Source organism: Protopterus annectens, chromosome 2.part0, assembly GCF_019279795.1.
Source record: "Protopterus annectens isolate FY-2018-M chromosome 2.part0, PAN1.0, whole genome shotgun sequence".
NCBI lineage: Eukaryota > Metazoa > Chordata > Ceratodontiformes > Protopteridae > Protopterus > Protopterus annectens.
The window spans coordinates 585,971,483-585,988,944 of NC_056728.1; the positions used below are offsets into that span (position 1 = coordinate 585,971,483).

At 39.5% G+C, this 17,462-nt stretch overlaps 1 protein-coding gene across 14 annotated transcripts in view; it reads left to right on the forward strand.

The window, feature by feature from the left end:
• LOC122793158 (transmembrane protease serine 11D-like) overlaps positions 1 to 17,462 on the forward strand; it is a 971,710-nt gene that overhangs the window by 922,384 nt on the left and 31,864 nt on the right. For all 14 annotated transcript variants that reach the window (XM_044060954.1, XM_044060958.1, XM_044060960.1 and 11 more), the window contains one exon: positions 13,049 to 13,191. In XM_044060954.1, coding sequence (XP_043916889.1) covers positions 13,049 to 13,191 — 143 coding nt within the window. The remainder of the gene's footprint in view (positions 1 to 13,048; positions 13,192 to 17,462) is intronic.

A 17,462-nucleotide genomic window follows, 5' to 3' on the forward strand; every position in this document is an offset into this window, starting at 1 on the left:
CAACTCTGAGCCCACTGTTATTCATACTGGTGATGGACACAGATCAACAAAGTTGCTATGTGCGGATGATGTGGCATTACAGGCAGACTCTGAGCAAGACCTTCAGCAAAGGATAAGGGAATGGAATGCAAAACTGAAGGCACGTGAAATTAAACTAAGTATAGATAAGACAGTTGTAATGGCAGAAAATGGGGGAAATGAAGTGCCTGAGATGGACTGTAGGATGCATACTGTGGGACAGGTGGAGAAATGAGGGCACCAGAGCAACTCCAATTGCAGAGAGGGTCAAAAGAACAGATTAAGGTGGTTCGGGCATGGGCACCAGACAATCTGGTGAAGAAGATTTGGGACAGACAAAAAGAAGGTAAGAGGAGACATGAGTGTCCAGCAAAGAGATGGATGGATTGTGTGAGAGAAGACCTGTGACAGTCAGGCATGACTTTTGAAGAAGGTAGGAGAGTGGCATTGAATGGAGAGAGATGGCAACAGTTAATACGATATCCCAAACCCACGTAGAAAATGGGAAAAAGAGGGGTTTATGATGATTATTATGGATGCATAAGAAACTGAATATTTGTGGCCACTGTATAGTAAACTGTTGAAACTGCAGGAGTGTTTTGCATATTTGAGTTTTTATTTTTAGAAGTATATATTGTGTTAGTGGATGCAACCACAGAAAATTTAAAAACATGGAAAAAGAATGGGAGGCAACCAACAATAACATGCTAAGCAACAAGAAAATGTACACGTTGGAAAAGAAGAAAAAAGGAGGAAGAATATTTTTATTTTATTTTTTTATTTTACATTTGTTGACCGGGCTAGTCTAGCTGGACATGTATCCGTTTACAGTGAGAAAAGCTCCAGTACAGGCAAGCAACAATGATATATCACAAAAAATTAATATGCACAAAAATATACAAGGTAAAAAAGAGAAATTGCAAAAAATCTAAATACTTAAAAGTAGAGATTGAAAAAAATAAATAAATAAATAAATAAATAAAAGCATAGTACTGTAGTTAGACTAATAAAACAGAAGGAACAATGCAAGAATAAGTTACAAAAAAGATTATTAGTAAGGCATAATTCTAAGATGTGACTCTCAACAATTAAAAGTGTAAGTTAGGAGCTCAGTAAGGGAAGGGGAGGAAGATTAGGTATATATATGATGTATTATGAATATGTATGTGGGAATCCCGAAGGAACAGCTGGGGTGACCCGGGAATCCCAAAGGAACAGCTGGGGTGACCCTATTAAAAACATTGAGAAGGAACTGGCCACAGATGGTGGCTGGAGCAGAAGGTAAGACCTGGCATGAGGGATTATTTCTTCTCTGGACAGATAATGTTCTTTTTAAACTTCATTTCATTTACATTAAGGAGTGGCACAATGCTTAACATTGGAACCTCAAAAAACATGGTAATCCAGATAGGTTCTTTTCCTGGGTTGCCTTCTCTACAGTGTCTTCATGTAACCCATATGTCCACTTGGTATTTTGCTGGGTAATCCAGTTTCCTTCTACAGCCCAAAGGCGGGCAGTTTGGTAGAGATATGAGATCTTTATAAAAGTAAAAAAGTAAGTGTGTGTGTGTGTGTGTGTGTGTGTGTGTGTGTGTGTGTGTGTGTGTGTGTGTGTGTGTGTGTGTGTGTGTGTGTGCACGCGTGTGCGTGTGTGCGTGTGTGTGTGTGTGTGTGTGTGTGTGTGTGTGTGTGTGTGTGTGAGACTGTGCATTATATTGTAGGTTGACACTCCATTCACAATGAGTTCCTATGCCTTGTGCAGTTATCCTGTGACCCTGCACTGGATTAAGCAGGCAATAAGAGACTGAATAAATGTATAAATGAATAACCTATAATTAGACATCAGAAATAAGGAGGGCACACGTAGCACAACAGATTTTAAAAATATTCAGTTAAGCTATTTCACATGAATGGTGATTTAGATCATTACTTTATCTGAAGCAGAACAATGAAGCAACATATTGCGTGCCAGAATTGCATTCCATTTACCTTAGAACTGGTCTGACATTACACATATGGCTATTATTCAAGTGTCATTCTTACATTGCAAGCCTACACACTTGTACTTAGCCTAGTGAAAGTTAATACTTGCAGGAACTTCTGTTTGCCAAAATTATATTGTTTATGAGTTTAGTGCATTACACACTTTCCAGAAGAGAAATAATAAAAGGATAAAATCCTGTTGTACCCAAAGCATACTAAGGGAGTGGATTATATTTAAATAAAGTGGCATGACAAGATCAGGAAATGCACCAGTAATACATCAAGCAAATATGCAATTTTTAAAATTGAAACAAAGCAAAACATAATTTTATGTTAGGCACGGCCATTGCTGTCTCCTGATTAGGGTTATGTAGGCAGGTCACCCCTCTCCCATTATAATCGCTGTGCCATTAACTAGGATTGCTGTCAGATCGCTATATTACCAAAATGCAAAGGTGGTATGTAAATAATCTATATACGATTTTGAATCCTCATCACCCCCCCCTTCAGAATACAAATATGTAATCTACAAATGTGCATAATATAATTGCTCTTTCAGAGATTAGCATATGTATTGGCACAGGGGGGTGCCCATGGCTATCCTGTGCCTGCCGTATATCAATACCTTGAAGATTCCATGTTATTATTCAAACTAGGGTCAGTAACTGAACAATATCGCTATATTACCATCAGCTGATTAGCACAACACAAGCAGCCCCAATTTCATTTAACTGTGTATTGCAGTGTGACTGCACAAAGCCACAGCCTTCTGCTGTGCTGATACATTTGACAGAATACTGACATCATCTGAACAGTGACTGTAGGTAGTTTATTTAACTGCACCACAGCAAGTTGCTGAAGAAGCATCTACCACTTCTAGTCTTTGGACTTGCTGTGACCCTATGCTGCTTTTTATATAGAGGTTCCGAAAAGCACTTAGCGTGACACATGCCATTGAAGTGGGAAAACAATGAGTCTGATTCCCCACAATGACTGGTAAGAAACTCCTCCATCTCAATCAATGGCGTTTCAGCTGGCAAGCATCCTGCCATTACCCTAACCTTACATGCAATGCAGGCAGCACTCTTTTGGGCATCTCTAGTCAAGTTGGTGGCCCTGTGTCTCACCTGCTCATGGTTCTGGTCTTGGCTGAAACAGCATCCTGCCACACATGGTCATGGTAGGGTCAATCAGCATTCTTCTGGCTAAACATTTATTGATCATGGAGATGGAGGACCTGCAACAAGGTTTAATTTTTCATGTGGGAGAACTCACATCTCTGTGCATTTCACTTGACAGGCATGAGGCTGCATGGAGAAAGAATACACTGTGTGAGTATATCAGTATGCACGGCCTCCCATATGACACCATCTGCAGTATTTTACTCAGCCTGTGTCACTGTCATACCAATATCAAATAAGTTGAAAAACATGTACATGACTATATGGCACAGTCACAGGCATTTTTCCCCTCCACAAAGAACACTGACCAACAGACTGCAAACAGCAGTAGACCAGCTGCGCCTCACTTGTAAACAACCTGAAGCTTTCAAACCACTTCCTGATTGAATGTTTAGTTATACATTTTTCACCTCTTCAGTCACCAGACATAGATCGGCTGTGCAGCACTCCTGAAACAACTGCAGACACCAGCCCTGACACATGCACAATCCCCTCTGCTGCACAACGGAATAGAACTGTACAGTCATACAGTATTCAATGTGGTACTTTTATATGGCTGATATGCATACTCCCTACAAAGACTCACCTGTAATTACCTGCCCCATAGCATTTCTAACACCTGTCTTGCTTTCACATTGCAGTGAAGCAGTAGTTCACAGTAGGCAGTAGGTAGCAAGCCTTTGAAAAAATAAAACCTCCAAATAGACATCTGAACAAAGAATGACCTTGGGAGGAAGTACAGTAAAAGCTAAATTTTTAGAAATGTGTTGCACCTCCCTTAAACAAGCAGGAATGCAGCTTCCCCCTTTCACTGATTATTTGGAAGCAGGTGTAGCGAGTGACAGAAATGGTGCTCTATGTCTTCTTCCATAGTATAATGAGGCTGAATGCCTCCTTGGGTATTTATAAAACACAGATTTGTGATTCTGAGCATTATTTTAGATCAGAGTGTAACTTGTGTGCTATGTCTTTAAGAAGCATGCGAGGGAAGGTATTTCTTACAAAAGATTTTAAAGTATTACAGTGCTGTGAATTGCTCAGTTGCACTGTTGTTGTTGTGTCTTTCGGCTTATCCCGGTTAGGGGTAAAGTTCTCAAATGTTTCTTAAAGTGATGACTTTAACAAGTGATGGTGCATGACTGTTGCATTCCTACCTTTATCAATAAAGTTCCAAGGGACTACTTTAACATTTTTGCCTGTACCAATTTCGAAGCAAATGATTTTAGCATTTCTGCCTTTACCGATTCCACAAGCATAGCGAGTGATGATCAATGACTTTAGCATTTTTGCCTTTACCAATTCCAAAAGTAAATGATTTTAGCATTTCTGCCTTTACCAATCGAAGATTTCATAAAGCATGCAAAAGTCCAAGAAATTATTCAGCAAAGCTCAGTAAAGTATTGAGAAGTTTAAAAAGCTACTCTGAAAAGCTTTGCAAAGCACTGACAGCCCTAAAAAGCTATTTCGCAAAGCACAGTAAAGCACTGAGAAATCTGAAAAGCTATTTCACAAAGTGCAATAAAGCATTGAGAAGCCCGAGAAGATTATTTCGCAAAGTCCAGTTATTTGAAAGTACTATGATGTTGTAGAGAGCACAGAAGCATTGTACAAATTGTGTTTATGCCAATTACTTATGCACGTGTGTGTGTGTGTGTGTGTGTGTGTGTGTGTGTGTGTGTGTGTGTGTGTGTGTGTGTGTGTGTGTGTGTGTGTGTGTATTTGTATGTAATTTGCAAGACCCTTCCCTGGTATGTGTTAATATGGCAGACAGATTTCGAAAACCTCAACCACTTGTATTTGATCAGAATATTGCAGAAAACTAGAGAATATTTGAACGAGTGCAATATTTTGATACAAGCAGCTTATGCAGATAAAGAGGCACATGCCAAGACATTCATTTTGCTAAATATAGCAGGCTCTGAGGCCATAGAAAGAGAATGTTTATTTGTATATGCACCAGCAGCATATGAAGGTGAAGGTGCAAACCGCTATATTGTTGTGCAAGCCGAATCAAGAGAAGAACCTGAGTGTTTGAAGCATAAGTTCAGAGAAATGTGCAACCCCCAAATGAACATTACATTAGAGATGCATTTGTTTTACACAAGAGATCAAAAATCAGGGGAAACATTTGCAGCTTATATAACTGACTTAAGAAAAAAAAGCTAAAACGTGTTGGTTTGGTGATTTTGAAAGATGAGGTGATAAAGGACGCACTTGTGTGTGGTATTAATAGTGCTGCAATGAGAAAGATTTTACTTCATGACAAGTAATAGAGTTTTGTGAGATCCATGAAGAGACAGAAAGATATACGAATATGCTTGTGAGTGACAAAAGCATGGTTTCAGTAAGCTCCAGGGCAAATGTAGACTGTATGCAACACATGGCAAACAGAAACAGGCCTGAGCAAAGGGCAGCCACAGGGTTTCCAAAGAAGGTACGAAACTTTCCAGAAAGTTCCAGAAAAAGTGCAAGCTCTACCGCCAGTTCAGTGTAACACAAATGTGAGTCAGCAAAACCCAAGTCTAACTTTATTGTTACCTGTCGCAATTGTGGTGCAAATCATGAATCCAAACGAGATAAGTGTTTAGCATATGGTCAACAATGCCACAAGTGTAAAAAGTGGAACCATTTGCAGAAGTTTTGCAAATCAAGTAAGCCTCACTCACTTGTAAAGAAAGGTCACACAAAGAAGCAAGTTGATCAAGTAGAGCCGAAACAGTCATCTTTCTATGTGGATGGTGTATCGGTACTTGGAGAAACAGTTGACTTATTAACAAAGAGTGAAGTGTTTTGTACGGTTCAGATCAATGGAAAATCCACAGAGCTCAAAGTAGACACTGGGTCAAAGTGTAATGTTATATCAGCAGACACATTTGCAAATGTGAGAACTAAGAAACAATTCAATGTGACCAGCAGTGCGAGACTTGCGTATAGAGATGAAGAAATTCAAACCAAAGGTTCAGTGATACTTTTATGTTATTTGGATTGAGAACTGTTATTTGGCTGAGAACTGTTACAACTTATTATTCGACATAGTCCAATGACCATTGCAATCTTTAATGGGTCTCAAAGACAGTCTGAGAATGAATCTGCTTTCTTTTGCTAAAGAAGTTCATCATGTGAGTGCAGTTCCAAGTTCAAGTTTTTCCAAAGCCATTTTCTCAGAGTATGCTGATGTTTTCAATGACAAATTGGGCAAATTTCCAGTTGTGTATTCCATGAAGTTGGATCCCGAGGTCACTCCAGTAGTCAGACCAGCAAGAAAAGTTCCAATAGCAATGCAGAATAAATAAAATGGTGCAGCAAGGTGTGATTTGTCCAGTCACAGAACCCACTGAATGGGTGTCATTCACGGTAGCAGCTCATAAGAAAGGCTCAGATGAAATCAGAATATGCATTGACCCTTGAGATTTGAAAAAAGCGTTAAAAAGGCCATATCATCCAATGCACACAGTTGAGGAAGTTGCAGATCTAACACCGAATGCCACTGTATTTTCTGTTTTTGATGCAAAGAGTTAATTTTGGCAAGTTGGCAAGTGATGCTTGATCGCAGATCCTCATTTCTAGCCACCTTTGTTACTCTGTTTGGCAGATCTAGATTACTAAGGATGCCATTTGGAATAAATTCTGCAAGTGAAGTCTTTCAGCATGCAATGGAACAACTTTTTTTCAGGATATCCTTGTGCCATAATAGTAGACAATCTGTTAGTTGGAGGCAGTGGGGAAGCAGAGCATGACAGAAACCTCAAGAAAGTTCTAGACAGAGCATGTAAAGTAAACTTAAAGCTCAATCCTCTGAAGTGCAGATTTAGAGGTCCAGAAGTGACCTATGTTGGACATTTATTTACAAGTACAGGATTAAGACCTGATCCAACCAAACAGACAGCTATTTTAGAGATGTCAGCGCCAGACAATGTGCAAAGTTTACAGTGTTTTCTGGAAATGGTCAATTATTTAGGCAAGTTTATACCAGAGTTCAGTGAGCTGACAGCACCTTTGAGGGACCTAACATGCAAAAATGTTGTATGGTCATGGTTGCAACATCATCAGAAGGTGTTTGATGACCTTAAGCAGAAAATTGCCACCCCACCTACGTTAAGGTTCTATGATGTGAATAAACCCATTGTTCTTTCCTGTGATGTTTCAGATTTTAGTCTTGATGCAGTTATTCTTCAGGAGGGCAGACCAGTAGCCTATGGAGCTAGGACACTTACTCAAAGTGAGAGGCATTATGCTCAAATTGAGAAAGATATTTTTGTAATAATGTTTGCATGTTCCAAGTTCCACAATTATATTTATGGTCGAGCTATTCAGATCAAAACTGATCATCAGCATTTAGTTACCATTCTAAAGAAGACTATGAATTCTGCTCCAGTGAGATTGCAAAGAATGATGCTCAAAATGGTCTACACTAAAGTTAAATTGCTGATACCTTATCGAGATCACTTAGAAGTACAACAGAACAGCTTGATGCTGAAACTATTGACTTTGATGTAATGTCAGAACATAATTTTCCACCACTAGACTTGATGAGTTGAGAGATCACACTACGACTGATCCAGTTTCACAAAAACTTAATCACTACATCAGTGTCGGATGGTCGTCAAAGCAATCTAGTGTATCACCTGAAGTGCGATCGTGTTTTCCTTACAGAGATGAATTATTGATAGAAGATGGCATTATTTTCAAAGGTCCTAAAATTGTTGTCCCTGCTTCCTTACAGCAAGAATATATTCAAATTTTGCATTGTGGTCACCCAGGTTTAATATCCACTAAGAGAAGGGCAAGAGAAATAGTAATTTGGCCTTCGTTATCAAAAGACATTAATAGAGTCCTTTCTTCTTGTTCAGTGCAGCTAAATCCTATACCTGAACTACTATGGTCTACTGCAGCAACTGATATCTTTGAGTGGAACAATCAACACTATTTGGTTTTGATAGACTCTTACTCAAATTGATTTGAAATTGCTCTGCTACCAAAAGTAACTTCAACAGCTGTTATCACTAAGTTAAAACATAATTTCTCAGTTCATGGTAGTCCACAGAAACTTTATTCTGACTTCTTCTTTCTTTCGGCTTTTTCCCGGTTAGGGGTCACCACAGCGGATCACTGTCCGCTCATGATTGGCAGTGGAGTTTTACAGTGTTGAGTTGCCAGCCCGGCACCCAACCTTCCACAGAAGGCACACACATGCACGCACTCACACCTAGGGCCAATTTAGTGTGTCCAATACACCTACAGCATGTCTTTGGGATGTGGGAGGAAACCCACACGACCACAGGGAGGACATGCAGACTCCGCAACAGAAGGCACCCCAGACGAGGATCGAACTGGAGAACCTCCTGCTGTGAGGTGGCAATGCTAACCACTGCACCACCGTGGCTACCCTATTGGTACTCATTTACAAGCCAGTTGTTTCAAAAATTTGCAAGAGAATGGGACTTTGTACATGTAGTCCTGAATATACTCAATCCAATGGTCTAGCTGAACAAGCAGTACAGGGTGCAAAGCAACTACTTGAAACTCAAAACGTGACAATACCGATGTATTTTTGAATTGACTTAATCTCAGAAACATACCTCGTGATGGTATTCTTGGCTCACCTGCTCAAAGACTACTTCCCACACAAACTAGAAGTATGCTACTTATTTCATCAAGTTTGTTACAGCCTAACTCTAAGAGCAATAACATCATTAAGGCTCATTTGTTGAAAAAGTGCAATATCCAGAAATCTAATTATGACAGATTGAGCAGATAACTTCATTTGTTGAGGGAAGGAGAGATGGTATGAATTCAGACAAATAAAGGTTTTGATCAAATAGGACAGATTACAGGTATCTGTGCGGAGCCAAGATCCTATTTGGTAACCTCTGAAGGTGTGGAGTATAGAAGGAATCACAGACATCTTCGTCCTGTACTTGAATCATCATCATTGCAATCACAGCATTGTATCTATGATGCAAACTCTAAATCAAAGAATGAGTCAGACATTGTTTCCAGACCAGAATGTGTTCAAAAGTCTGATTCTATTCCAGAGAGTAATTTGAACATTCCACAGGTCAACCATTTTGCAGAGACTGTCCTAGATGCTAAATCCGATTTCTAATTTTATGTCACATGATATAGACAAGTTTCTAAACCTAGTGTGAATTACATAGCAACATGGGCTTGATTGTATATATCTGTGTACTTAGTATTGTATAATGCATGTCTATAGATTATCTGTGATTTCTGCATGCTAAATAGTTTCATGACAAATTGCATGATCTATTTCTCAGAGAAAGCATGTAGATCAAAGTGTAACGTGTGTGCTCTATCTTTAAGAAGCATGTGAGGCTGTGCATCCTTGTGTAAATTCCAGATATGTGCAATCCCTAGTGCCATTTTGTAGAAGCAGCCAGTGAGTGAGCATGTGTAATCACAGTAGTTAGTCTGTATATAAGTTACTTAAGTCATAGTCATTAACCCTCTAAAGTGATGTGTTTCTATAGAATAAAGCTACTTAAACAGAAACCACAAAGACTCATTTATTCATGTACCAACATGAAAGCAACAATGATGATTATGAAAATGAAGGATCGACTCATAAATGTCTCTAACTCACTAGACCTACATGTTGCAGCTGGAGCCTGAGTCATGCATGGAGGCTTACTTAGTGGTGTGCACTCAGATGAGCACCTGTTGAGTGCATTAAGCAAGTGTGGGCAGGTCAATGATGTAAAGAGGATTGCTGCCTTTCATATTGTGCTCTTGTAGCCAATTTAGGTGCTAAAAAGCAAATGTCCATCAAAATGTTCAATAGCCATGTTAATCTAGCACACATTTTGTGCTACGGCTGCCATCATATCGGCACAGGCCATATGCACCATGCCACTGAGTGTGCTACTGAGATGCCCTTTGTTGCGCAAAATGAAACAGGCATGACTGCAAGATGCCAGTCATCCCTCTCTGGTAACAGAACTCAAGTAAGGCAGTGGTCTCTAATGGCATTGTTTCCAGGGGGGGTATTCCAGTGGTGCTATAAGGGATCAAAAATCATCCTGTACTTATTACACAGGGAACACTGGGAGCTCTTGTCTGGGAACTCATATGAGGATTTCCAGTATTAGGTAGATGTCTGGCATTGTCTTGCCTGGGTAGTAACTGATGTAACAGGCATACCTGCTCTGGTGAGTAGTGCAGGCACCACTATAGGTCATTGGTAAATACTAGGCAATCAGTTGGTTGACTATTACATGACTATTCAATAACCAGACAGGGACTAAATTGGAGAATCAAACTTGTACCTTGTGTAGGCCAACCACAAACCCTGCAAAGGCACCACTCAGCCCTTCTTAGCTAGTGAGAAGAAGAGATCAGGATGATGTCACCTTAGATGTTCTGTGGTTGTATAAGACTTGCTCCCCCATCTTACTTTTGACAACATAAATTGATTAGTTGTTAATTTTATACAGAATTCAGGAGACTATTGCAGAGATTCAGCACCTTTCCAGGCACAGGAATAAGTACAGCATTCAGCTGACATACTGCAATGATATTTCTTCTAATATTTTTAAAATGTCTCACTTTACAAAGAACTACCTTCAGATCAAAAAAGTGTACTGTATGAAATGTTTTACTTTGCATTGTTAATGACTTTAATAGCTTGCATGTAGTTTAGACAGTATTGCACTTTCTGTAGCCAAGTAATATGTGATGTCACCAGCTATGTTTATGCTTTGCACATATGTCAGGAGTATATTATATGATGCATACCAAAAGCCAGTTGAACTGTACTAACTAATGATATGGTGTTAGCACTTAATAAGTACGGTAGCTGGAATACATCAGACAGTCATAATCAATAAAGGTACTACACTCTCTAATATTGTATCTGTTCACTACACCTTTGTAGCACATAGTAGTATGTCACTTAGTTTGTATTAGCAAGCTGTGTTCTCATCTGAGTTTTGCAAAGTTATTGACAGTGTAATTGTAGTTGTAGCATATCATTTATTTGTTCAATTCTTAATGCATTTCATGCCACGTCTCCGTGTTTCTCCCCTCCTTCTTTGCTTCTATCCTTTCATTTTAATTAGTTTGCTCCTTTATGTTAATTATCGCCTTTTGTTTTGTATTTTCTACAGTAGCTGCCATTTCAGTCCGACTAACTATGCCCCATCCCACAAGCCTCCAAAGAGACATGAGACATGCTCACCATAGCATTTGCAGCAATGCCATCTAGGGCCACCTCACTGGCACCTTCACAAGGAGAAGATGATGGTCCTCCTCCATTGCCCAAGTGAGGCTTCACCAGCTGTGAGCGCTGTTGTTCTCAATGGTGGCTCTACAAGTGGTGATTCATTTCTCACCTAGGAGAAGTAGTCAAGAAGTTGGTGGACTAGTAAATCAAAACCCACATTGGCTACCCAGAAAAAGTCCTCTTGCAGGTTGCAGAGATACATGCCTGACTGCATCCCGCACTACCATCTGAGCTAAATCCCAGTGGCAAGGGAGAAAAAGTTATCTGACCACAATTATGGCTGGCACAGGCAGCATGGCCTTGGAGCCACACCCACCCTATCCATCATCTCAGTGTTCATCTCCCGTATGTGCTCTTGCCCTTGCATGTCTGTTGTCCCGTCCTCCTCATTACCATTGTCTTCCCTTTGTTTTTCTGCTGTGTATAACTCAACTGTCACCCCCACGCTCTGTCTGTCAGCATTGTCAGTCTTGTTTGTGTTGTGTGTTTGTGAGTTTGCCCCTGCTACCTACCTCACTCTGTTAATTACCTTACTTTGCATTCTTTCATACTTTTTTTTCTTTCTTTCTTTGAAAAGTGAAAATGGGGTCCCACAAATATGTAACCTTCATTTCACTCCATCATGCTCATTCCTTACCTGTTTGCCCTATGTGCTTTACTCTTTTTTGTAGTGATATATATTCTCACTTACATCTCTTCATCTGGTCAAAAATCGATATAAAGTATTCTACAGGCACATTAGGGTTTTAGCTGGTTTTCTCAACTTGTCATTTTTGTGCAGATGTGAACGCACTGAGACATGAACACACTCTACATTTTGTATTTGTGCTCATTGCATTACACAGCTGCTATTATGGCCATCTTTCTATCTCTACAGATCTTGCTCTGGCTGTGGATGGGATTACTACTTATCTGCTGTTTGAGCTCTGAGTTTACACTGTTAAACAGTAATAGCTCTGATACACATTGTGCCCAGAAAGTAAACAGCAGATGGCCCATCAGCACTGCAGTGAATTTGTTTCTGAATCCCATGGATAATTGGTAAATATAAGTAAATAAATAAAATGCCTTGCAGCATGGTATCATGTCATCATGGCAAAGTTGTGTTTGGAAGCAAATGCCAATGTCTTGTGCCTCCTGATTAGCAACTAAAAGTAAGTGAGAATTATAACTACATGCTGTGACTGATTCGGCCTAAACTTGAAAGTCTACTATTCTGCTTCTGAATGACAGAAATAAACAGAAACAATAACCAATTATCTTGCATTGCTTGTATTATCTTATATCGTGGGATGATCATTTTATGCTACTTTACATGGTTGTCTTATGTGTGTTAGTGATACTCTAAAGCATATTCATCCATTTGTTATAGAATTTACAAGAATCTCTAAATATTATGTTTCCACATACTTTTATTATACTTGTACTTTAATGTATGCACAAGCACTTACTATCATAAGAATACCTCTTGACCTTACTTATTTTTCTAGTGTCTTGTGCCAAGCCTTGCATGGTCATTGGACCACCTACTCATCCAGTTATTCAATAAATTAAATAAATAAATAAATAACTGTTATATTCCATCTTTATACCAAGCTAATAATCACTTTCTCTCCTGTTTTAGGTTTAGTTTCTTATACTCTTCAGAAGGCAGTTATTCCAATCATTAGTTCTACTACCTGCTTGCAGCCAGCTGTGTACCAAGGACAAATAACGGGCAGAATGATATGTGCTGGATACCTTCAGGGAGGAATTGATTCCTGCCAGGTATAGTTAGCAATAATGATTATTAACTTCAGCATTTTGTAGAAATGGTCTCACTTTAATGAATTCTGATCTATTCTGTGGATGCCATTTTGAATTTGTCCCACCTTCTTTCACAGTAGTGCTCCCTGCGGCAGCTGCCTGTTCTGTAGTAGTTGGATTATGTACTGCAGTAGGGACAGTTGGAGTAAGCTGGACTAGCTCTAGCCATCACATTGTGACTGCATTTTTTTTTTCTGTTTCTCTCTTTCCCTTCCCAAAGGAAAGTATAAAACAATTGCTATAACCACTTAAAATGTTAGGGCTTGCAATGCCGACTCCCTGAATGTGGAGACTAAATGACCAAAAACCCAGACATGCATATATTAAGTCCCAGAATATTCCCATTACTCCAGGGTATGTTGGTCTTGGAGTAGGCATGTATACATTTAAGAGGACTTTTCATCCACTCTGGGGGGGGGGGGTTTAGGGCAGATTGCTCCTTTCAAAAAATAAGTTTCAAGGAGAAAAGTGATGTTCAATATTCACTGATTTGGGGGTTTTTTTGTTTGTTTTTTTGTTTTTTGTTTTTATGTTGAGACTCAGCATTTTGGGTCCCAACATTTAAATTTAGTACTATTATGGTAAACATATGAATGTACTAAAATACATTTCCAAATCTAATACCTGAAACAGACCTTCCCTGTGTGTACAAAAAGACCAAAAGAACCTCCTAAAATGTGGGTCTTTAGTGTTCTTCTGAAAAAGCTTTAGAGTCACACAACCAAATCAGAAATAGGGGACTGGGCAAGCCAAGCAAAAGACAAATTACCAGTTGTTTCTAAAGGAGTTCTCAGAACATCAGCAAACTCTCACCTGATGGGGGCCTAGCCAGGGAATGCTAATCCCTTCTAAATAAGTGGGACTCTGGTCAAGATCCATGACATAGAACTTTGTACCTGCTGTAGACATGCCAGGCCACCAATGGAAAGCCCATGATAATGAATACTGCAGTAGTCTATGTAGATAACATTATTATTGCAAGGTCTGGTGCTGGAAAAAGGGTTCAGAACTGGACAATATTCTTGAGCTGAAAACATGTTGCCTCATTGCTAGTAGACACTTTCTCCTTTATTGTAAGTCCATCATCAAGAGTTATGTTCAGGTATCTGCTAGATAAATTGCAAATTATCCCCCAACCCCATATATATAATAAGGGGAAAGTGTGAGGAAGATGTAACAAATAGATACTGGCAAGCACCAGTGGATGTAACCACAGAAAAGTCAAAAACATGGAAAAAGAATGGGAGGCAACCTACTATAACAGATTTTGTCCATTTAAGACTCACTCGACTCCAATTAAGGGAGGTTCCAGTCATTCTTTTCATAACTCCAAGACTGATAATGAATATCTCTTGCTTGCAGTAACGTCCTTAAGTTGTAGCACATATTCTGTAACCAACACTGGTGCCTGTATCAAACTCTACTGAACTGGTACACTCCATAGATGTACAGTTGTTGTTGTTTAGTTGTTTTTTCAAATCTAACTCTTTCTGTTCTCAAAACATTTTAGCACACCAGGTCTGTGTGTCAAGAACCACTTTTTTAAGTTCTTGCAAATTCGGATTTATTACTTCAATAAAGATGTCCATCCACCTTAGCTTCTGCCTTCCCCTTTTTGTTTTGTCTTCAATCTTCCCCAGCATCAATGTCTTCTCTAGTTAGTCTTGTCTTCACATTTTTGTGTCCAAAGTATTTGAGTTTCAGTTTTACTACCAGACCTTCGAGTGAACTGTATGAATTTGTTTCCTTAAATATTGAATAATTCTATCTGGTGTTTATCAGTTCATCGAAAAATCACTTCAGAGAATGGCATTTTCTATGCAATCACATCGAACACACCGTTCGTCAAACTGTTCATACTGAGATTGTGGTACAGTAAGGATCAGGAAATTTGCCTTTTTCCCACTGTAGTGCAATCTTGGAATTGGTATAGATAATTAGCAAGGGCTATGTGGGGTGCAGCAGCCCCCCACATGAGGGGAATTCGATGAATGGCATTTTCAATGAAATGCCATTCATTGAAGTGATGGTTCGATGAAGAGAGAGACCTGATTCTATCTTCTTGCAATCCACTGAACCCTCAAGTTTTCTCTAAAACCACATTTCAAAAGCATTTATTTTCCTGGTGCACAGCCTTAATTATAGTTCTACACTCACAGCTGTATGTTATTAGTTGTTGAGAATATGATGTCTTTACTCTTTAAAATCTTATATGTATTTACCAAAGCTTTCCTTCAAAAATGCTTGTGACTTTTAATTTAGTTGTTGCAATGACAATCTATAGAGAACTTTGAACCTATGAAAATAAAATCTGATACTACCTAAGAGTTGACAGGGACAGATAATATAATTGTAATTTTACTTATTTATTTATTTTTATGATGAGCATCAAACCAGCTTTTGTACTTTGTAATTTCACTTTCATCAACGGGGTCTTCAAATTTTCCATAGGTTCATAGGTTGGTACTAGACTATCAGCCCTAGGGCCTATACAAGTCTAGCCATAACAATTACCTGGCTATTTCTTCCCACAGTATTTACTTCCCTGAACCCCAGTCTAGCAGGGTGATTGACGTGACCCCTGGGGTGAATTTCCTATCTCCCATCCAATCATCAAGGTTCCTTTTGAAAAGGGTCAAAGAGGCGCTCTGCTTGACATGTATATGCAGTCTATTCCAGAGTCTGGGGAGTCTCTGGGTCAGGAACCTATCCATCCAGCATGTTTTGTTCATTTTGATGACAAGGTTTAGGTTTCTGGAGTGTGTGGCTCTGAGGGATTGGGATTTCTTTTAGTGTAGCATGTCCAACAGCTCTGGGTTTGACATGGCATTGTATGTTAAGCAGAGATCGCCTCTTAGTAGACAATATGCGACAGAGTATAGGTGGAGTTTTTTTAGATGGTTAGCATAGGGCATCTGCTTTAGGCCTGTGATTCTTTTACTGAGGTATTTCTGCAGCCTTTCCAGTTGCTGCAGATGTCTTGAGAGGTATATACCAAAAGGGGCATTGTATTCTATAATGAGTCTAATGAGGGATGAGTACAGTGGGACAATGACCTCCTTTTTTCTGGATGAAAAGCCCTTAGTGATGAGGTGTGCCACATAGAAGGATTTCCTGACTGTTGTGGTGATATGGTTATCGAAGGTGAGACCAGTGTCCACCTGTGTCCCTAAGTCTCTTATCACACTTTTGGTGTTTAGTGTACTGCCACCTATGTGGTAATTCATGGGGGGTCTATATTAGATCAGAGTACTTAAAAAAGTGAATGGTGATTAATCGACCCTATGGAAGTGAAAGCTTACAATTTTGAACTGTCAGAACAGCGATTTTTTTCCTAGGGAAAAAAAATCGCTGTTCCAACAACAACAACAAAAAACATACTTTAAACATTACATTAAGTGGGGGCTTTGCCCCCATGCCCCCTGAAGTGGAGGGCTGTGCCCCCCACACACCCCTACTTAAATATACCAACTCCGAGACCACACTACAGTGTTGAAAACGGAAAAGTAATTAAGCGGTCAAGCAAATTCTTTCCCAGGGAAAGAATTTGCTTAAAAGCCACTTCGATATTTTGCCATTTCAGGCTTTTGAGTTCGACCAAAACATATTTGAAAGAATGCATCTTCGGTCTTCTTATAGGGAACCTTCACGTGTGCATGTTTTTTCCCAAAGGGGATAACTATACATTTCTTGGCATTGAGCTTGAGCCCATGGTTCTGGCACCAAGCATCTGTTTCTGTAAGGCCCTTTTGTAGAATATCCAGATCATTTGGGGATTCAATAATGGCTTCCAGTTTGCAGTCATCTGCGAACTTTGTTAGCCAGAGTCCCTTAGTGCTGGCCTGTACTTCAGAGAAGTAGATGCCAAACAAGAGCAGCCCCAGGACTGAACCCCGAGGTACTCCACTTGTCACTTGTCTGGAGCTGGATTTGGAGTCGGCTACTTTTACATTGTGGGTTCTGTCAGTAAGCCAGTTGGCAACCCATCGGATGATGTAGGGATTAATGCCCAGCTTAGTAAGTTTTTCTATGATTCCAGATTGGGGGATGGTGTTGAAGGCCTTGGCGAGGTCCAGATAGGCTATGTGGGCCACTTTACCCTTGTCCTCACTTTTAATCATTAGATTTGTATCACCTGCATATCTGAAATTGTTAACATTTCTTCCAGCAATTCTGATTCTAACCTCTGACTCATCTAACCTAGATTTTCCTATATGTTCACCATATAAATG